Source organism: Globicephala melas, chromosome 13 (genome assembly GCF_963455315.2).
Source record: "Globicephala melas chromosome 13, mGloMel1.2, whole genome shotgun sequence".
Lineage (NCBI taxonomy): Eukaryota > Metazoa > Chordata > Mammalia > Artiodactyla > Delphinidae > Globicephala > Globicephala melas.
In genome coordinates, this window is record NC_083326.1 from 29,502,870 (window position 1) to 29,524,529 (window position 21,660).

General features: G+C 52.5%; 1 protein-coding gene across 8 annotated transcripts in view; it reads left to right on the forward strand.

The window, feature by feature from the left end:
- The window catches only part of KCNG2 (potassium voltage-gated channel modifier subfamily G member 2), an 88,521-nt gene that overhangs the window by 15,838 nt on the left and 51,023 nt on the right, over positions 1–21,660 (forward strand). For 7 of the 8 annotated variants that reach the window (XR_009566534.1, XR_009566537.1, XR_009566533.1 and 4 more), the window contains exon 2: positions 12,936–13,154. Coding sequence is in view for 3 of the 8 variants with exons in the window: in XM_060311162.1 (XP_060167145.1) it covers positions 12,936–13,154 (219 nt within the window). In the remaining 5 variants the exon portion in view is untranslated. Of the gene's footprint in view, positions 1–12,848; positions 13,155–21,660 lie in introns of all 8 variants that reach the window. The other variant, XM_060311163.1, reaches the window with a different exon arrangement.

The window sequence follows — 21,660 nt, forward strand, 5'->3', positions numbered from 1 at the left end:
GGGACACAGGTTCGAGCCCTGGTCCGGGAAGATCCCACATGCCGCGGAGCAACTAAGCCCGTGCGCCACAACTACTGAGCCCACGTGCCACAGGTACTGAAGCCCGCACGCCTAGAGCCTGTGCTCCGCAACAAGAGAAGCTACCGCAATGAGAAGCTTGCGCACCACAACGAAGAGTAGCCCCCGCTCGCCGCAACTAGAGAAAGCTTGCGCGCAGCAACGAAGACCCAACGCAGCCAAAAATAAATACATTTTAAATATATATATATATATATTAAAAAAAAGAAACTATTTGAACCGAAGAGAAAATGTTCTTGAAGCAAGTGGCACAACTGTTTATTTTGGGGCCTCTGTTAACAGCAAGCTGTATAAAAATTAAATGATACCAGTTCACCCCAAGTAGATCGTCGTGTGCGGCAGCCCCTCCCCAGTCAACGGAGTTTCCTGCTGTGCTTCCACACAAGCCTCACCTGATCTGGACGCCTCATTCAGAACTGGCCCGAGGGCCTGGGTACCCCTGGGCCATCGGAGAGCAGCTGCCCGTTGGCAGGACCTGCCTGCAGTCCCACAGGCAAACACGAGGGCTTTGTTGTCATCGTAGAAATGGTCACATCTGGGCTGTAGGAAGGTGATGGCACTGCCTGGAAGGAACAGCGATGGCCTCGCTGGTTCCCTACCCGGTGATACGGGCGCCGTCACTGCCACTCGCCGTCGCGGGTGGAGAAAAGGACACAGGGTAGGCAGTCGACTTGCAAATGTCACATAGCTCTCGAGGAAGAGGCCTCGACCCTCGGACCCCGGGCTGGAGGCAAGAGCCCTTAAGTCTTTCTTGGCTGGGTTTCCGGAACCGCGCGGCAGGTGTTGACCTTGATGGGAGGACAGCAGGTGTGACGCCTGCGGCCCAGCTTTGGGCGCAGACGGAGGGTGGAGACTCGGGGCCTCTGGCCTCTGTGGCTTCATCAGCTGAGCTCCTTTATTATTTACCCTGAATAATTTCAGAAGAACAAGGTGCTTGTGGTCTTGTCACTGATTAGTTATTCAGACTGTAGGCATCGTGGTGAAGGGGCTGACACGTTCATCTGTGGGTAATCCCACAGGTTAAAGCTCAAGTATCTGGGCAGGTGCCCGACCCTGGCAATTCCCCAAGGGCCCCTGAGCACAGCCTCAGTGGGAGCAGGAGTGTGACCTGGGGAGGGGGACACAGCTGGGAGGGGAAGGAGGGGGTCTCGGGGTGCAGGCCAAGGAGGACCGGAGCTGAACCTGTCGGCAGGCTGACCCATGCGGGAGACCCTGAGGCCTCCCAGAATAGCCTCCTCTGTGCTGAGTCCAGGTCAGCCTCCAGCCCCGGTTCCCACCGCCTCCTGGGAGAAGTGGCACAGCTGCCAGCTGTGGTCCCACGGGGACACCCTCGCGCCCCTCAGACGCCGCAAGCTTGTGAGCCCCCAGGAGAGCAGTGGGGCAGCCCCCTAGGAAGGGGGTAGTTGTCAGTTTCTGGGAGGGCTGAGAGTCCCTGCTTGTGACCTCACAACACAAGACAGCGGGTTTTTCCAGGAATCTCGTGCGCATCACTGCGAACGTGAACTGTGCACAGTCTGCTCCGGGTGTTCCGAAGCAGGCTTCTGAGAGGGACATTTTAGCTGAGGAAAAAGAATGGAAATAGGAAAGCGTGAGGAACCACCGGGTGTACCAAAAGGAAAGTACAGATGCCACGGCCAGGGTTCCTTAAACATGACCGAAGTTTCATGTTTTGGGCGTCTAAACAGTGCTTTCTTCATGATCCCTGTAATCTGAAAACTAATCAGTGATAAGATCTAGGCAACTACATGGCTAATTGCAGTAAACTATACGTAACGTAAAATTTACCATTTTAACAATTTTTAAGTGTACAGTTCAGTGGCGTTAGATGCATTTGAATTCTTGTGTAACCATCCCCATCTCCGTCTCCAGAACTTCCTCATTTTCCAGGTGACTCTGTCCCCGTGAAGCACTCACTCCTCCTCCCCTCCCCCAGCCCCCCCAACCCCGCTTTCGGTCCCTGAATTTAACTCCTCAAGGGACCTCCTACAATGTTTGCCCTTTTGTGACTGGCTTCTCTCACTTAGCATGGTGTTCTCAAGGTTGGTCCACGTTGTAGTGGAATTTCTTTCCTTTTTATAACGTAACCTTATAACATTCCCTGTGTCTATCACCACCTGCTGCTGACCCACCCGTCGGCTGATGGACACCTGGGTTGCTTCCACCTTTGGCTGTTGTGAACCGCGCTGCTGTGAACGTGGGCGCACAAGTATCTGTTTGAGTCCCTGCTTTCAATTCTTCTGGGTAGATACACAGAACTGGCATTATTGGATCATACAGTGACTCTATTTTTAATTTTTTTTTTTTTTTTTTTTTTGCATACAGATATCCAGTTTTCCCAACACTGTTTGTTGCAGATGGTCTTCCGCATTGAACGGTCTTGGCACCATTTAAGCACGTATTCGAGGGTGGATTTCAGGGTTCTCGATTCGTTCTGTTGGTCATAAACCGTCTTTGTGCCAGTGATGTACTGTTTTGTTGGCTACAGCTTTGTAGTAAGTTTTGAAATCAGGAAGGGTGAGGCCTCCACCTTTGTTCCTTTTCAAGATTGTCTTGTCTATTTCGGGGCCCTTGAGGTCCCACATGAACTTCAGGATGGCTCTCCTATTTCTGCAAAAAACCTCATTGGGGTTTGACAGGGATTGCACTGAAGCTGCAGATCGCTCTTGGTCGTGTAGATATCATAATCATATTAAGTCTTTCAGTCCGTGAACACGGGATGTATTTCCAATTATTTGTGTCTTCTTTCACTCCCTTTAACAGCCTTTTGTAGTTCTCAGGGAACGAGCTTTTACCTCCTTGGTCGGGTGTATCCCTAAGTACCTTGTACGTGGAAGTTTCTTTCATTTACAACGGCCGGGCCTGGATACAGCCCAGCTTGTAAAGCAGGGGCCACACCAGCAGCCCTTTCAGGCACTGTGCCCCCGCCCGCACCCCCATCCCCGGCCCTCCCCACACACGCCCCACCTCCTGGGGCCCTGCTGCTTCTGCCCGGAGGTCCTCTGGGCTTCCACTGAGGATGGAGCCCCGCTCCGCCTCTGGTCCAGCCGTGTCCCCTGTGAACCCTGTCCAGTGAGGTGGGACCACGACTGGGACACATCCTTACTGCTAGTGCCCTTTGCCTCCGAGGAACTGACTTCCCAGAGGAGAAAATGTAACCAGCACAGATGTTTCCCAGGAAGGGGTCTCCCATCACTGACTGATGCCTGGTCCCTTCAGGAGCCTCATGGCTGGTGCCCCATTGAAGGGGGGCGCACAGGGCCTCCACGTGGCAGGGGGCCTCCACGTGGCAGGGGCCTCCACGTGACAGGGGCCTCCACGTGGCAGGGGCCTCCACGTGACAGGGGCCTCCACATGGCAGGGGCCTCCGCGTGGCAGGGGGCCTCCACGTGGCAGGGGCTTCCACGTGGCAGGGGGCCTCCGCGTGACAGGGGCCTCCACGTGGCAGGGGGCCCTCGTGACTGCAGGAGCAGGATGTCAGTTTTTACTTATTTTGACCCATTTTTATCTATAGCAGCTGTGGATAAAGGAGAAGGGGGAAAAAGTCTTCCCATTGCTGACAGGAAGCAGCATTTCTTCTAAAAATGTTGTTTTCTGAAGCCTGAAGTCACAGCGGGGGCTCCCCCTCAAAATCACTTAAGGGCTGCGAAGGCGTCTCCTAAGGGGTCCTAATTACGGAGAATGTGGGCTGCTGCCAGAGCAGCTAAGTCATCACCTCTGGGGACGTGCGATGCTGACCCAGCCGGAACCTGCAGAGCCTCTGTGTCCCCAGACAGAACCTTGTCCTGGAGACTCCGGAGGGCTGGCGCGGTGCTCTGCGTGCCGCTTGCAGGGTGAGCCGCTCCCAGGGAGCAGAGGTGGGTGTCCAGCAGCCCGAGGTCTGGCCAGGCTTCTGGAATCACCTGTGACTCTCGGTCCAGCCCCTCAGAGCCCAGGGCCCAGCCTGGTGCCTGGCGATATAGCACCTCAGTGACCATGTGTCAAACAAGAAACTGAGGCATCTGCAAATACTCAAGAGATGAAAGAAGCAAAGTAAGAAGAGCAGAGAGCTCTGCCATGGCGGGGGGGGGGCGGGTAGGTGAGACCCCCTTGACCCGAGCCCAGCGAGGGGCAGCGGCCACGTGGGGAGGCCAGCGGACGAGGCCACATGCCCACAGGGCACTGGCTATGGGAGGAGCCGGCAGAGGGACGCTGAGCAGGACAACGCAGGCAGGACCCCGCGGGCCATGGCTGCCTGGGTCCGCCGCCGGCACCGCCTGGCTGTCCCGGGCACCTGCCCTGGGGCAGGACACTCGGCCTCACTGTTCTGGGAACTTCCCTGGTGGCCGATCGGGTACAGCTGGGGCTCAGGCCACAGCGTGTGAGCAGATGGGGAGGGCTCCTCCATGCTCACCCCAGGCCCCGTCACTCACGGCTGTGGGTCCGCACCGGGTGCCACGCTGAGCGCGAGGTCTACACGGCAGTGTGCAGCCGGCGCCTGCTGTCCGCTCTGGCTGGGCCGCGCCGGGGCCATGTCACCGGTCAGGGTCGCGAGTCAGCTCAGGCCACAGCTGGAGGCTCCCCACCGTGTAAAGCATAGAGCTGGCTGTTTCAACCATTTTACATTGTACTGTTGTGGCGTTAACTACACTCACCGTGCTGTGTGACCATCACCACTATTTTCAGGATTTTTTTATCACCCCAGACAGACCCTGTGCCCATTAAGCAATAATTCCCTATTTCCCTTCTTCAACCCCTGGTAACTTCTTTTTTTTTTTAATTTATTTTATTTATTTTTGGTTGCGTTGGGTCTTCGTTGCTGCGTGCAGGCTTTCTCTAGTTACGGTGCGCGGGCTTCTCATGGCGGTGGCTTCTCTTATTGCGGAGCACAGGCTCTAGGCTCGCAGGCTTCAGTAGTTGTGGCTTGTGGGCTCTAGAGCGCAGGCTCAGTAGTTGTGGCGCACGGGCTTAGTTGCTCCGCAGAACGTGGGATCTTCCCGGACCAGGGCTCGAACCCGTGTCCCCTGCATTGGCAGGCGGATTCTTAACCACTGTGCCACGAGGGAAACCCCATCCCCTGGTAACTTCTAGTCTACTTTCTGTCTATACAAATTTGCCTCTTCTAGCTGTTTCATACAATATTGTCCTTTTGTGTTTGCCTTATTTCGCTTAGCACAACGATTTCAGGACTTATCCATGTTGTAGCAGGTGTCGGTACTTCATGTCTTTCTGTGGCTGAGAAATATCCCCTTACGTGGGTGGACCGCATTGTTTATTTGTTCATCTGTTGAGGGTTGCTCCCAATTTGGCTATTGGGAATAATGCTGCTGCAGACATTGGCTGACATATAACTGTTGGAGTCCCTTCTTTCGATTATTTTGGTATATACTTAGGAGTGGAATTGCCGGGTCATATGGTAATTCTGTGTTTACTTTTTTGAGAAACCATCAAACTGTTTTCCACCGAGCCTGCACCATTTTACATTCCCACCAGCGCTGTGTAGGCATCCAGTTTCTCCACATTCCAGTCAGTGCTTGCCACTGTCTGTCTGTCTGACTAAAGTCATTCCCATAGAATCTCACTGTGGGTTTGGTTTGCATTTCCCCAGGGACTAAGGATGTGTGGCATCTTTTCATGTGCTTTTTGGCTGTTTGCCTTCTTTGGAGAAATGTCTATTCAAGTGCTTTGCCCATTTTAAAACTGGGTTGTTTCTCTTTTTGTTGTTGAGTTGTCAGAACTCTTTATATATTCTCGATATTAAACCCTGATGAGGTATGCGATTTGCATATATTTTCTCCTGTTCTGTGGGTTGTCTTTTCACTCTGCTGATGGAGTCTTTCAATGCACCAAAGTCTAATTTTAATCAAGTCCAGTTGATCTATTTTTAGATTTTGCTGTGTATGCTTTTTGTGTCATATTTAAGCATTGCCAGATTGAAGATCGTGAAGATTTGGCCCCATTCTTATTTCATTTTTATAGTTTTAGCTCTTAAACTTAGATCACTGACCCATTTTGAGTGAAGTGTTACATGTGGTGTAAGGTGGGGGTTCAAGTTCATCCTTTTGCACGTGACTGTCCAGTGTTCCCAGCACCATTTGTTAACAAGACTGTCCTTTCCACATTGAGTGGACCCGGCACCTGTGTCTAAATCAACTGACTGTGATCGTGAGGCTTTGTCTTGGGCTCTCGATGATGCCCACGTGCCAGGACCACCCTCTTAGTTACTGCAGTTTTGTGGTATGTTCTGAAATTGGAGCGTGAGTCCTCCAACTTTGCTCTTCTTTCGTAAGATTGGCTGTTCGAGTCTCTGGTGTTTCATGGGAATTTTGGACGATTTCTGGTTTCTGCAGAAAGTGTCAGAGGCCACGCTGGAAGTGGGCTGAGTGTCTGGGGGTTTGGCCTTTGAGGAGATCCCAGCGCTGATACCTGGGGAGGGGGTGTGAAGGCTGAAGTGAAACTCATCAAGTTCAGACTCAAGGTGCTTTTCATTCCAGTGCCTCAGGGTTTAAACAGAAAAAATTAGATTTAAAAAAAGCTTCTTATTTGAACTATTTTAAACTTCCAAAACAGCTGAAAAATTAGCACAGAGTTCTCCTGTATCCCCACCGAGCTTCCCCTCATGTTAAGATCTTCTGCAAAAACACAGTGAAACCAGGGAATCAACGCTGGTCCTGCACGGTGACCGCGCTGAAGCCCGTTCCGGGGTCTCCCGTTCTCACTTGTGCTCCAGGACGCTCGGATCCCTCCCCACGTCTGGGTTGTGTTTCTCCTTCATCTCCTGAGTCTGCAATTCCAGTTTTTCTTTGCATATCGGTTGCTGACACTGCAGAAGGATGTTCTCAGCCTGAGAGTTTACCTACTTGGCACAGCCTTGCACGCCCGGCTCTTGTCTGTGACCTCACCGCCATCAATGCTGTTTCCCACGGCTTCTCGGGCGGGTTCTCTCTTCCTCCCACCCCTACGGTGAGGCTCGTACTGTTTTCTCTCCCACCTGGCTGTTGGTCGTTGGTGGCAAAGGGAACGTGGAGCGTGTGGCTCTGGGAGCTCAGGGGAGGCCCCCGCCCTGTCCTCCCCACCCGCCCAGCCGGGGACCAGTCCCTGTGGTTTCTGCTTCTCCTTCCTAAATGTCTCCTGCACAGGCAGGCCCTGTGCGTGTTATATGCCTCTGCCTCACTAGACTGTGCGTCTCCAGATGTGCCTCTGAACACACGTCCCGGAAGTCATCACGCCCGGCTGCAGACATCTTCCTCGTTCTCTTTGCAGCGGCTGGTCGCTCACTGTGTGGACCGTGGTAGTTACTCGGTCACTCTCCTCTGCGTGGGCAGTTAGTTGGGGTGTTTCTGATAATTTTCAGAGACACCGCGCCGAACTGGAGAGAGAATTTCTGGTGCGTGAGGTCTTCACAGTGAGGCAGTCGCTTCAGACTTGGATTGAAGACTTATTTCTGCAGAGAGTAGGCAGCACCCCCTCTCCTGAGGTGCGCTACTCCTTCCGTGAGGGGTTCGGGGTGCACAGGAGTCCCCTGCTGTCGGGACTCCCTGGAGAAGGTGACAGCACAGCGGTGCCCCACAGCCTCTCAGGGGCTCACGCGGAGGTCCAGTTACATGCATCACATTCTGTTGCAGAAGGTGTGGGAATGATTACTTGTTTAATAAAATTGATTTGAAAAAGGAATTACCAATTAAGAATTGTCCTGACTAAAAAGTAAAAATTCAGTTATCTAGAAACTTTGCTTTGTTCACTTCCTGCTCAGGGAGCTGAGATCTGATGTTTGGAGCCTGTGAGGAGGCCGCCTGCTCTTATGGGATCACTGGGGGCCTCTGGTCTTTTATGGGATTGCAGTGGAAGCCTTGGGCCTCCTTCTGGGGACCAGCCTGGGGACCCTCACTTAAGGCCCCAGAGAGTCCAGGGGCCCCGGAGCGGGAGTTGGAGGGTCTGGGGGCTGGTCTGGGCCAACCCTGTGCCCTCAAGCTGCAGCCCCTCCTCTCAGGTGCCAGGGATACTGGTCCACACAGGGACGCCCCGCCCCCGACCCCTGTGTGATGGGCAGAGAGCGGTAGCGGGTAGCAGCTGTGACCCACGAGAATTTCAAACCATCATCTTTCCATTCACTGCAGTTTCAGTAGCTCCGTCCTGTACAAACATCTGCTCTGGGGTCGGTGTCCAGGGCCAGGCTGGACCGCAGGCTCAGCCTCTTAGCTCAGGAAGCCCCCCGGGGCCCAGCGAGAGCTCAGGCCCCCACCAGCGGGGCAGGGCCAGGGGGCTTGCTAGCTCAGGACAGCGGCTCTCAAACTCCGCGGTCTATTTTAGACCATTCAAGAGCTTTCATTATGTGGGTTTAGAAATTGATAGGGGTGGGGACAAACCCACTGGGGGCCCCTTGACACACTGAGGGTGCTCAGGATGGATTTGGGAAATGCTGCAGAGAGACAGAATGCCAGTGTGAACCCCTCCCTCGGGGCGATGTTTCCTCCAAATCACAGGCTGGAAACCAGGAATCCACGCGTAAGGGATGGGGCGACTCCCTTCCCCCCGCTGGTGCCGCAGCTCCGAGGCTGGGTGGAAGCCCCCCTCCTCTTCTGGGCTCCAGAAGCAAAAGCACCTATGCAAATAGCTATTTCAGAGAAAACAATGGATGTTACAGACATCTGCATACAGATGTGCTAATTAGAATCCTCTCAGCTATACCCTGAAGCAGACTCAGCAGTTACCGTTGTCCTGGAACGCAAGATGCTCTTCCAGCCCGTAGGCTCACAGGCACAGGGAGACACACTGAAGCCCATAAGGAGGTTCATGCTGAGGGTCCAGAGACCCTGACCCTGCTGAGGGTGAGGCCCAGGCGCCTCTGAAGTGATCGTTCGTCCTGTGAATCACGCAACAGAGCCCGGGGCCTGGGCGCGCCCAGAGGCCTGGGCCACGGGCAGGTGCTGCAGTGCACACACGGGTCAGCTGAGCTCCGGGCGGCTGACAGTGGTGCGCAGGTGGCCTGAGCCCTGGTGACCCCTGGGCTTCTGCCCCAGCGGCTCCTCCACTCGGGGACAGCTCACTTACCACGTGCAAAGGCATAGCTCACAGTCGTCCAGGAGGGCGTCGGGCCCGTGGGGGCAGCGGGGCGAGCCGGGGAGCCCCGGGTGGGCCCAGAGAGGGGAGGCTTCCAGAGGGACGCGCTGTTCATCCCCCGAGCGCTCTGTGGGGCCGGAGCAGGTGCACACGGTGGAGACTCTCGCCCAGCAGGCAGGGCCGGAAGCGGCTAGCACTGGGGGCAGGGGTGTCCATCTGTGAATTGCTCTTCTGCTGATTAGAAAGAGCCCACAGGGGGCTGGAAGAGGGAATAATTGGGGAGGCGAGGCGGGATGAGGGCACAGGACACACACTGGCCTCCAGAAAGAATCCTCTCCCTGAAACAGGGAAGACGTGGTCAGGGGCCTTGCGTTTGAGCCTGGAGGTGACAGTTCTTACATTTATGGAGCGATACGCCGAGTGTCTGTCTAGGTCGCCGATGGGAGACCGAGAGGAGATAAGAAAAGAACAAGTTCTGAGAAGCTATTATGTTTCCATCTGTCTTGTCAAAGCCCTGCGCTCAGAGCATGTGCACACCTTGGAGACGCGAGTGAGAACGTTGATTGGGGCGAAGTACAATGACCATCACGATGTCGTTAAGCGGGTAATTGGAATAAACATTCCCCCGGGACCGTGGGGCCCCGTGACCACGGCAGACCTCAGAGGGTCCTCAGACCCCCAGACCGACCGTGTGCTTTATGAGGCAGTGAACCGTGTTTCTCGGATTCTGTAAGAAGTCCGTGACCAACCAACGTCCAGACACGGCGCCCCGAAGGAGGGCCGACCTGTCGTTTCAGGGGTTGGAGAAGCACCGGCAGACGGCCTGGGAGACAGCAGCTCTGGAAGAGGGCTCCCTGGGATGAGCCCTGAGGCGGGGAAACCAGCCAACGGTAAGAGGGTCCTGCGTGTGGCCCAGACGCCCCCGGGGAGAATGGGCTCATCGAATTAAAACCATCGCCTAAAGAGTCTCAACATGTGGACACCTGAAAACAGCGATTTCCTCAGAGGTTAACGCACAAGAGGGAGGAGGACAGAGATTTGGGGAAAGAACCAGCGGCATGGACTAGCCACTCGGACGCCTGTCCCCACCGGACAGCTCCCCGGAGCCTGAGGCTGTGCTGGGGAGGAAGGAGGGAGACAGAGACAGAGAGAGAAAGACAGAGACAGAGAAAGACAGAGACAAAGACAAAGACAAAGAGAGATGGCCACGAGGAGCTCTGAGTAGAGAAGAGTGGAGTGGTGGCAAAATGAAGAACTCGGGGCCCCCAGAGAGCCTGTGTCCACTGTCCCCTCCCATCCTTGTCCCCTGGGTGCCCCAGGCTCCAGCCGACCTCATTCTCCTCGGGGCTGCCTCACCCCAGGACACGGAGGCCACAGAGGAAACATCATTTCGTCCCAGGACCCGGACTGAAAGTTGGGCTGGTGGTCGGGGGTGCCAACCCCCGGTGGAACTGTGTCTACGTGCCGCCAGGTGTCCCCCACCTGCCCAGGTCTCTCTCTTCTTCAGGCTTTGCTGCTACTGCCCCCCTCCCTCTTCCCGCTCTCTTTTGCTTTTTTCCAAGAGGCTAGGCTTTCCATCTTTTCCACTCTTGTCTGGTACTTATGGACCTTGAGTCTGGAAGAGGCCTAGGGATCATCTCATCCAATCCCTTGATTCACCGACCGGACCCTGAGACCCTGAGAGATTTTAAGTAACTTTTGAGTAACTGGCCCCGGCACCTGGCTTCTGGCTCCGTCCCGGGTTTTCCCGCCTACATGCGGGAATCTCGCTGTGTGCAGCACCTGGCAGGCTTACGAGGTGTTCACACATTTACGTGTGTTGTTTTCAAAGAAATACAGTCTTGGCTTTGTCCCCACATTGCAGCACACGCCGGCCCTGCGAGAGCTGGGCCGCTTCCGCCTCACCTGCTCGCCTGCCAGCTGGCGCCTCCCTGTCGGTGTGGCAGGCAGAGGCCCGACTTCCCTTAAAAACTGGCCGGGAAGGATGTTGTATAACTTTTCTCAGTGTTTCTCAAGCTTATAATGAATGGAGGCTCTCTCGCCACGTAACCTAAATCTCTCCTGCTGCCGTTGGATGTGACTGTTATGGTCCTTGGGAATTTCCGTTGTGATTCTAATTGCTTTTCTTTCGACACCTACGGTGTGAGTGATGTTTGCAAAGTGAGAAATTAGTAAGGACGAGTTTATAGAACAAAACCCAAATCTGTGGCCACAGTATCTTAAAAGAAACAAACTTTTGCAGAACTCCCCGCGGATGGGCAGGAGCCATTGGGAGCAGGTCAAAGTGTGCTGAAAAGTGAATGAACGATGGACAAGTCAATATGTGTAAAAGAGTCATTTGGCCCATGTGGTCAAGACCAGTGTGGTCGGTTCTGAGTGATGGTTCTGACTGAAACAGCACAAAGGCAGATCCACACAAGCAAAGCTGAGTCCTTGACCGGGGCCTCTGTGTCGGAGGGTGTCCGGGCTCTGTCCTAGCACAGCTGGCAGACGCCAGGAAGGGAAAGGAAGGTGGGGTGACCCACAGCCGACGTAAGCTGCCAGCCCAGAAACGCCACCAGCAGCAGGAGCAGGGACCCGGCGTCGGGCGTCGGTGGAGGGGGGAGGGGGACCTTGCAGGGCCGAGAGGCAGCGGGCTTGGCTACATAGCAGGGTTTGTATCTTTAAAAACCTTCATGCTAAGACATACGATGTAAGACACCCACGTCAGGGAGGGCAGTCTGCTTTACTCTACAGATTAGATGTTAATCTCATTCAAAAACGCCTCGGCGGAAACACCCAGAAAAGCGTTTGACCAAATATCTGGGCACCCGTGGCCCAGCCCAGCTGACACAGCATAACCATCATTAATGTTTCCTTCAATAAAAATGGAGGCGTGTGTTGCTCTGCCTCCTGCTTTGTGAGGAGAAAAGTAATGTCATTAGAATCACGTTTAGTTGGTTTTGGCAGGGGGCTGCTTTTTCCTAGCTCCTTTTTAAAATTTATTTATTTTATTTTATTTTTGGCTGCGTTGGGTCTTCGTTGCTGCACGCGGGCTTTCTCCGGTTACCGTGAGCGGGGGCTACTGTTCGTTGCGGCGCGCGGGCTTCTCACTGCAGTGGCTTCTCTTGTTGCAGAGCACGGGCTCTAGGCGCGCAGGCTTCAGTAGTTGTGGCTAGCGGGCTCAGTAGTTGTGGCGCACGGGCTTAGTTGCTCCGCGGCATGTGGGATCTTCCCCGACCAGGTCTCGAACCTGTGTCCGCTGCATTGGCAGGTGGATTCTCAACCACTGCGCCACCAGGGAAGCGCCTTTCCTAGCTCTTTCTAAGTGAAAAATTTCAAGCATAAAAAGAAGTTGAAAGAGTAGTACAGTGAAAACCTAGCCATCTGTGTGGAAGTATATATATATATATATATATATATGTATATATATATATGAAATGTGTGTATATATATGTGTGTGTGTCCATATATATATGCAATGTATGAACCATTTGGAAGTAGTTTACAGAAACCAAGACAATTATCCCTGAATAGTTAAGCATGCATCTACTAAAAATAAGGTCATTCTCTTCTGTAACCAAATTCCACTGTAACACCTAAGAAAGTTAACAACAATGAATATATCAGGTCCAAATTCAGATTTCCCCAGTTGTCCCAAAACTGTGTTTTGTAGGTTTTTTGGATAAAATCTAATCAAGGTTTATGTACTTCATTTGGTTATGTCTCTTGATCTCCTTTACCCCACATTCTAGAACATCCCTCCCACCTTTTATTTTCCCTGGTCATTGACTCTGAAGACCCCAGTTGTCTCTCCCTCTTCCCGTATCCTCCGGATGCAGGGACTTGGGTCTGGACACCTGTTGGAGCTCGTCCTTGCCCAGGGCAGAGCCGGCCGGCTGCTGGAGACTCTGACCGCTGCACCTTCACCACAGCCCAGACCCTTGGCACCAAGTTCGGCTACGGGATTAGGGGTGGACATGGTTCGCACCCGTCGTGAAGCCCGCCCCCCTCTCGATGACGTGGTAGCCAGCACCGTGCGGATGTCTTGTGTTCCGACGGTGAGTTGATTTTTCTCTTTCTTCCTCTCTTTGTCACTGTGTATACTGTATGTACCATAGACTTGAGGGCTTTACTTACTCGTGTGTTAAGTCCAGTCACTATGTATTTAGACTTTCAAAGTCTGCCTGAAGGAGCCCTTCTGTGCCACCCTCGACCTTTGACGCATGCCCCTTGACACTGGAGCTCTGCCTTGCTTTCTGGCACACGGTGTCTGATCTCACGTTGGACCTGGCCTGCTCCCATCAGAAATGAGCCGCTTCTGGTGAGAAACGGCTCTTCAGCGGGAAGACGTGGTCCCAGGTGGTGAAGTGCGATTGCAGTAGAAAGAGAAAGCGTTTAGCTGTACGAGCCTACAAGCTATGCTGGGCGTGTTCATGTCCACACTCTGAGCAGATCGGATATGTCTTTCCTATTGGTTCAGTAGAACTATCTGAGCTTAATAAACACTTAGAGGTAAATTAATCCAGTCTAGGCTTATTGATTTCAAATCCCCAAAAGGCAGAGGTTGAACAGAGGGGTTTGAGAGAACTGGCACATTTCCGCCACCGGGTACCGGTACAAGGTGGGTGGCGGGTGTCACAGGCTGCTGGAACCAAGGCCAGATGTTCCCTCAGAATTGGGTGGAATGTGGGTGAAGATTGCTATTAAAATTCCGAGTCATGCTGGGGAGACTAGGGCCACTTTCAGTGACTGCTATTCTAAGAATAACTTTAGAAGAACTATTTGTTTAGAAATCAGAGTCAATGGGCACCTGAGGCATCTGTTTACATATTCACATTTACACACAGCTTCCAAAAAATGTGTAAGATACTGAGCAGCTAGAACATGGAGACACGCTAGATGCTCCAAGCACATCATTTAAGTAAATTGTAAAATTTTTAGAGGAGAAATTACATCGGTTTTATTTTATTGTAACTTGTTTCCAGAGCCGGCAGAATTTCTTGTAAATGACTCTATTATAAGTCACAAGATTAGCGAACATTTTATAGCTTGCTTTCAAAATCTCTGGGGACTTCCACTTCCGGGAAGATGGTGTAGACGTATTTTCCTGCTGAGCACCTAAGTCCCACACCTTATACAAAAATTAAGTCAGACTTAAATGTAAGTCAAATTAAGTCCGACTTAAATGTAAAATGCAAAACTATTAACTTTAGAAAAATAACAGTAGAAAATCTTTGGGATGTTGGATCATACACATCATTCTTGATACCAAAAGCCCAGTGAGGAAAAAAGAAATGTAAATTAGACTTTATCAAAAGTAAAAACTTTTGGGGCTTCCCTGGTGGCGCGGTGGTTGGGAGTCCACCTGCCGATGCAGGGGACACGGGTTCGTGCCCCGGTCCGGGAAGATCCCACGTGCCGCAGAGCGGATGGGCCCGTGAGCCATGGCCGCTGAGCCTGCGCGTCCGGAGCCTGTGCTCCGCAACGGAGAGGCCACAGCAGTGAGAGGCCCGCGTACCGCAAAAAAAAAAAAAAAAAAAAGTAAAAACTTTTGCTCCACTGGCTATTTAACCCAGAGAGGGGAAAAAACCTTTATGGAAATGTTTATAGCAGCTTTGCTCGTAACAGCCAAATCGTAGAAGGAACCCAGCTGTCCTTCACCTCGTGGGCGGTTCAAGAGCTGTGAGCATCCACACCATGAGAGCTCGTGGCGTGAACTGTTGATACAGCAACAACCCGGTGAGTCTTCAGAGAATTACGCTGAGCGAAAGAGCCAATCCTCAAAGGTTACATAACAGCGCAGGTCCTTCTATACACCATTCTCGGGATGACGGGAGTACAGGGACAGAGAACAGACCAGTGGTGGCCGGGTTAGGTTTGGGGGTGGGGCTGGGAGGGCTGGAGGTGGGTTGCGGGGGCCGTGGTGGTGATGGATGCTGTGTCTGGACTGTGTCAGTGTCTGCACCCTGCGGTTCTGCGAGATGCTACCACTGGACAAATTGGGTAAAAGGATCTCTTCAAGCTCAAAATTGAAAGTGTAATTTAAGAAAAATCTTCAGGGCCATTATATGCAGCTCTGCTGTATATATACATCATGCTTTGTGAATAAGAGTTATGAGTTACCGAATGTCAATGTGTCTTACAGATTTGGAGATTATATGTGGTTCTCATAAATCATAACTGAAAAATAACCATCAGCCTTTCTGTCAACAACATGGCTAAAAATTAGATCGATCTAATCAGCAAGTCTTGAGTTCTGTTCATATATACACTTTAGAAGCCTTTTGTAATTTGTGTAACTTTGACATATAGAATATAAATGCATTTCGAAACAAAATAGTTGAACAACTGGAAAGAAATGATAGGAATGATCCTAATAGTACGTATCTTTAAGGCTGAAGCTTCCTAAGAATCATGTTTTATTTAAAATTAGTTCTTTGCCTTTGGAGCTTTGTTTCTAACCCATAGATGATTTTTATCTTAATTCATACGATGTTTGTCTTGGTAGGACAATAAGAATTGAAAAACAAAAAAGGCAGTGGCTCACGAAATATTAACCTCTGCTCTCTTACTGTCAGCAGGTTAGATGCATTTTTATTTTAAACTAGCTCAGCCGCAGTCATCTGCTAGTTGGCTGGTTGGAGAAAAGCATTTCTTATTTAGATCACTTTTTCCATCCTGTCACATGGCCTGTTTTACGTGTTCGTTCTCGTGAACCTGTGTCAGCTCAGAGGTTAAGCATTTCAGCTGTAAAGCAAAGCAGGTACCTGGAAGGAGAGACCAGCCGAGAGGCTGGAATGGTCCTCGTGGAAGGGCCGGGTCACGGCCCCCTTTTCCCGCAAACCACCGGGCGGCTGAGGGTGAGAAGAGGTGAGGGAGGAGGTGGCGTGTGAACTGAACTTGTAAAGGTTCCGAACCAGAACTGAGGCAGGGAACAGTCTATCAGAGCCTTTAATCACTGGATTAACTCTCTGGCGACATTTACGGTGTGAAATAATGTTTTAGATCCTAAAGCCACTGGCTTTTCAGCTGAGATCAAACACCCACCTTTTGGACGCATCTGGGGGCCTCCTGTGCCCTCGGGGCGCCTGGTCCCCCCACCCTCCCCCCGTGCCTCACCCTACCCCAGTCCCCACCCCCCAGCCCACCCCATGCCCCACCCCCTACCCCAAACCACCCACCACCCCCACACCCCACCCCCTACCCCCACCCACATGCCCCACCCCTACCCCACCCCCACCCCCACGCCCTAACCCCGAGTCTGCACTGAGGCCCGGCCGGGGACCGGGGGCTCAGGGGCTTCATGTCACCATGGCAAGAGCTGCCCCGGGGAGCACGAAGGCTCAAGCATCTGTGGCCTGTCCGGCAAAGAGACAGGTGCTGACAGCTGGGAGTCCACCAGCGTGTGCACAGGCCGGGGACGTGGGGGCCACAGGGGGGTGCGGGGTGCCCAACAGCATGGATCCCTCGTCCCAGGTACAGCCAAGGGTCTCATTTTAAAGGTCACCTTCTCCAAGTAAGAAGCTGTCTGTTTTGTACAAGGAAAGAAATCTCTCCTAGAGAATACTTTGCTTGGTGACACCAAAAACTTTATCTCTGCTAAAGAGGTTTTAGTCTGTTCCAGTTCGTGTTTTTAAGCCTAAATTGGTAAATTCAGCTACTGAATAAATATTTCCTCCACTGTGGGTTGACCTGGTATTTGAGAACCTCTTCCTAATCATGTGTGTTTTTCCCCCTTTTCATTTTCATTCACACACGCCCCTCTGCCGCACTCCCTTGCAGGCCCCCCAGGAGATGCATCCCTAACCGGCCCCCCTCCTGCCCGCAGCTCCAAGGGCCCAGGGACGGAATGCGGGGGTGCCAGCCGGGGCAGGACCCGACGGGCGCACAGCACGATGGGCAGACGCTCCCTCTCCTCTGGCCACGGCTGCCTTGGAGGCAGTGCACCAGGCCCCTGGCCCTTTCTGCGGTGACCGCTGAGTGTGTCCAGCCCCAGTTACAGTGTCACGGGGCTTTGAGCTGAGGGAGAGGCTGTGCCAGACACGGGGGCGTCTTTCCCCAGAGCAGCTACGAAGCCAAGTCCCACAGCACACATTCCTTTTGAGGATAAAGCCCCCAGGTCTCCCTGTAAAGCGCCAGGCGTGGAATCTCCTCGTCCTATTGCGCACTGAGCCTTTGCAGCTGGATGTCTTCCATCTTCACCACATTTTCGTCACTTGGTTTATTTTCACCTCTTCTCCTGGGATTCCTAGTAAACAGAATTGATCATTTTCCTTTCTCCTTTGCTTGCTTTATGTGTCCTTGTCTGTGATGTCTGTCTTGCATTGACCCCTTTTGGAGGGTTCCTGGGAGAGAATGCCTCCACCTGACCCAGCCTGACCTCAAGCTGACCCAACCTGACCTCAAGCTGACCTAACCCGACCTCAACCTGACCCAACCTGACCTCAACCTGACCTCAAGCTGACCTAACCTGACCTAACCTGACCTAACCTGATCTCAGCCTGACCCAACTTGACCTCAGCCTGACCTCACCCTAACCCCAACCTGACCTCACCCTGACCCTAACCTGACAGACTCTACTTTCAGTCTCATCTGTTCACCTCTGGAAACTGTCTTTCTTATTCAGATCCTCCTGGACTTTGTGATAATGTCTTTCTTCCTCTGGGGTTTTAATTCCTTCTTTGATGTCTGTGAAGATTTTTGATAATCCTGTCACCTCAAGTTCCCAGGAGCCTGATCCTCTTATTCCTGTGTCTGCTGGGGTTTGCTCGGGTGGGACTCTGCCCTGTGTATTTTATAATTTCGGTTTGTAAATTCATCTCAGTTGAGGCTTCATCAGCGGGAAGCTATGAGGCTTGAGTGGCGAGCCGTCCCTCTGGACCAGGGGTGCTGATGGCATTGGGCTGGGTCTGCCCTTGTTCTGGGGTGTCCCGCACGTGCGCTGTAGGGCTTCGTGGCACCCCTGGCTCCTTCCCACCAATGCCAGTCACACCCAATCACGACAACCAAAAATGTCCCGGGCCTTGCCAGGGGTCCCGGGGGCAGAGTCACCCCAGTTGATTATGTGTGTCTCCAGGATATTGCCAACCTGGGACCACCTTTCACGGGGGATAATTTCCTAGCTTTGAGTTTCAGAGACAAAAGTTTCAACCTCAAATCCGCTGTGCAGGTGGGCTTTTTGACACATATTCTTGTAGAGCCAGGCAGAGAAATCTTGTAATCCTCCTATCCCATAGGCAGATTTTTTTCTAGTTTACCCTTTCACTAGGGTGTAAGGACAAACATCAGTGCTTCCTGTAGGATTAGTTCAAACCCTCCACCTCCTGTCATGATGGTTTACCAGTTTACTATCTATCAGAAATGAACACGTCCGAGAGACCCCACATCCTTGGCAATAAAGTGTGTCATCAAACCTTCCCACCTTACAACGTAGTAATTTGAGATGCTTATTTTTGCTATTAGAAATGAACTGGAGGGACTTCCCTGGTGGTCCAGGGGTCAAGAATCCACCTTCCAATGCAGGGGACGCGGGTTCGATCCCTGGTCGGGGAACTAAGATCCCACATGCCGTGGAGCAACTAAGCCCACGCGCCGCAACTACTGAGCCTGCGCTCCTCAACTAGAGAGAGAGAAAACCCATGCGCCACAACTAGAGAGCCCGTGCGCCACAACAAAGCCCTCTTGCCACAACGAAAGATCCTGTGTGCCGCAACTAACCCCCGAGGCAGCCAAATAAATTAATAAATTAAAAAAAAAAAGAAATGAACTGGAGCATCTTTTCATATATTTAAAGTCTGTGTTTTCCCTTTACTGTAAACTCTGTGACAATCTGCCCGTTTTTTCTATCGAGCTGTCCGTTTTTTTCTTAAAATCCACGGCACTTGAATGCCTCTTATGCCCCACACAGCGGATAGGGACGCACTTCAGGGCTCTCAGCAGAGAGAACGTGACTTAACGACACTTAGTAACACGTAAGCTATGTTTATGTTTGTACATGTATATTCCGGGGAAGAAAACCCTCTACAGGAAAGCTGTCGGGTCTGGCTGATTCCCCAGTTACTTTAATGATAGTCACCCCTGCCTACAAAGAACTCGGAGCACACGTTTGACGTGGCTACAAAGGGACTTGATTGACCTGTGGTACGGATTTGTCACTGGCTGCACGGGGACAGGAAGACGTGGAGGACCCCAGCCTAGCGCAGGCAAGGTGGGCTTTCCCACTCCATACTTGGCTCTGCCCCTCACGGTATTCCAGGCAGAAGCTGCCGTCAGCTCTGGTTCTGACAGTTACGGGAAAAGGACGTGAGGGCACGTGGCGCTTTCCCTCGGGCACACCTCGGCCTCAGCCCAGAAACTCGTGAGCCTGCCCTGCAGGCTCCATCCTCCCCGGTGGCCTCGCACGGCTCCAGAGAGTGGGGTGCCTCCCGTGAGGACCCCCGCCTGCCTCCTGGGCAGATGCTGAGTCCTCCTCCGAGCTGCCTGGGAAGGAGGTCGGCTGTGAGCCGCTGGCATCCTTGATGTGGAACTCGAGCCGCTGTCCCTGGGTCCTCGATGAGAAGCGGCAGCTTGGGGGGCCTCTGCAACAAGTTTCCGCGACCTAAACAACTGACTGCGTTTGAGGAAAGTAGGATCTTCCTCCTCAGCATTACCTCCTCAGGTTTCCCCAACCTCCTGCCGGGTCGGGCGAGCCTGCAAAGCCCTCGGGGCAGCCTCTCCTCTGCGCAGAGCCAGCCTCGCAGCGTTGGAAGTGCCTGTCGTCCTCGCGCCCCCGGGTCCGCCCCCCACCCCCACCGCCATGAGCTCCAGCATCACGTGTCTAGCACCAGCCGATGTTACTGACATTTGCTGCATGAAACGCCGACCCCGAGGCGTCAGCAACACAGCTGAGCCCGGAGCGCCTTCGCCCTCAAATCCTGCAGTGACTGGGCAGGCACGCTGGCTCTCTCCCCACGGCCCCTTCTATTTGGTTTCCTCCCCCTCCCAAATCCCAGGGTCAGTGAGGCATCCGGGCTGCATGCCGAACACCCCTTGGGCGCCCCCCGCTTTACGGTTCGTGAGTCGCCCTGGTGGTAGGTTTGCCTGGCAGTGGTTAGAGCAGCAAATCCTTAACAACAACGAAAGGTCTTGATGTTGGCAGTTGAAGCAGTGGTTCTCGGGCTTTAGTGCACTACACCTGCTCACTGACATGCACAGAACCGGATGTCAATTTTTTTTAATTGAAATGATAATGTCCATTTTAATGTGTACAATTCAGTGTTTTTAGTATTTTAACCCTCACCACTACCTAATGCCAGAGCATCCTCATGACCACAAAAAGAAACCCCGTCACCATTAGTCGGTCACTCCCCCGCCCCAGCCCCCAGCCCCCGGCAACCACTAACCTGCCTTCTGTCTGCAGATTTGCCTGCTCTGGACAGCTCCTTTCTGTCGGGCCTCTTCCACTTACACCACGTTTTCAACATCCATCCGTGCTGTGTCCTGTGTCCGCACTTCATTCCTTTTTGTGGTTGATGGTGTCCCGGTATGTAGATGGAGCACGTTTACGTATCCATTGGTCAGCTGACGGACAGTTGTGTTGTTCCCACATTTTGGCTGCTGTGAATATTTGCGTACACGTTTTTGCGTGAACCTAGGCTTTCATTTCTCTTGGAGTAACATTGCTGGATCCCATGGTAAGTCTATGTTTAACTTTTTGAGGAACTTCCCAGCTGTTCTCCACAGCAGCTGCACTATTTCACATTCCCGCCAGCAGCGGACGGGGGTCCTGAGTTCTCCACGCCCTTGCCGACACTCCTTTTTCCATGTGTTTGGTCGCAGCCGAGCTAATGGACGTAAAGTGGTACCAAGTCATTTTGATTGGCGTTTTCCTGATGACCGATCACACTGAGCATCTTTTCAAGTGTCTATTAGCCATTTTTGTATCTTTTCTGGAGAAGTCCTTCAAATCCTTTGCCCACGTTTTAATTGGGTTGTTTGTCCTTTTGTTTTTGAGCTGTAGGAGCTCTTTATATATTCTGGACACTAGACCCTTATCAGATATATGATTTGTAAATTTTTTCTCATCCCATGAGCTATCATTTCATTTTCTTGATAAGGTCCTTTAATGCACAAAAGAGTTTAAGTATGACAAAGCCCAGTTTATTTATTTTTCTTTTGTTGCTTATGCTTCTGTTGTAGTTCAGAAACCATTGCCTACTCCAAGGCCATGAAGATTTACTCCTGTGTTCTTCTAATCAGATTCTTCCGCTCCCCAGGGTTTGTTGTAATTGCTGTTGTTTGTTTGACTTTTCTGGACGAATTAGGCAAAGTCTGTATGTTTTTGTCTTGTGTGGCCACTGATATCTCTGTCCCATTAGCTTAATGGTCAGCAAGTGACTGGACAGAGATTCTCACATGCCTGGAACAAAAACAAACCAGTCTTTGCAGACAGGCCCTGTGTGTCAGGGCACCCTCAACACCCAGCAGGCCTGTCCCTTGCCTCCCCCTTTCGCCTCCTGCTTGTGCAGAGCTGCAGGTCCGCTGGGGGCGGGGCGGGGGGAGAGTGTAGGGCCTTCTCAGGTCTCT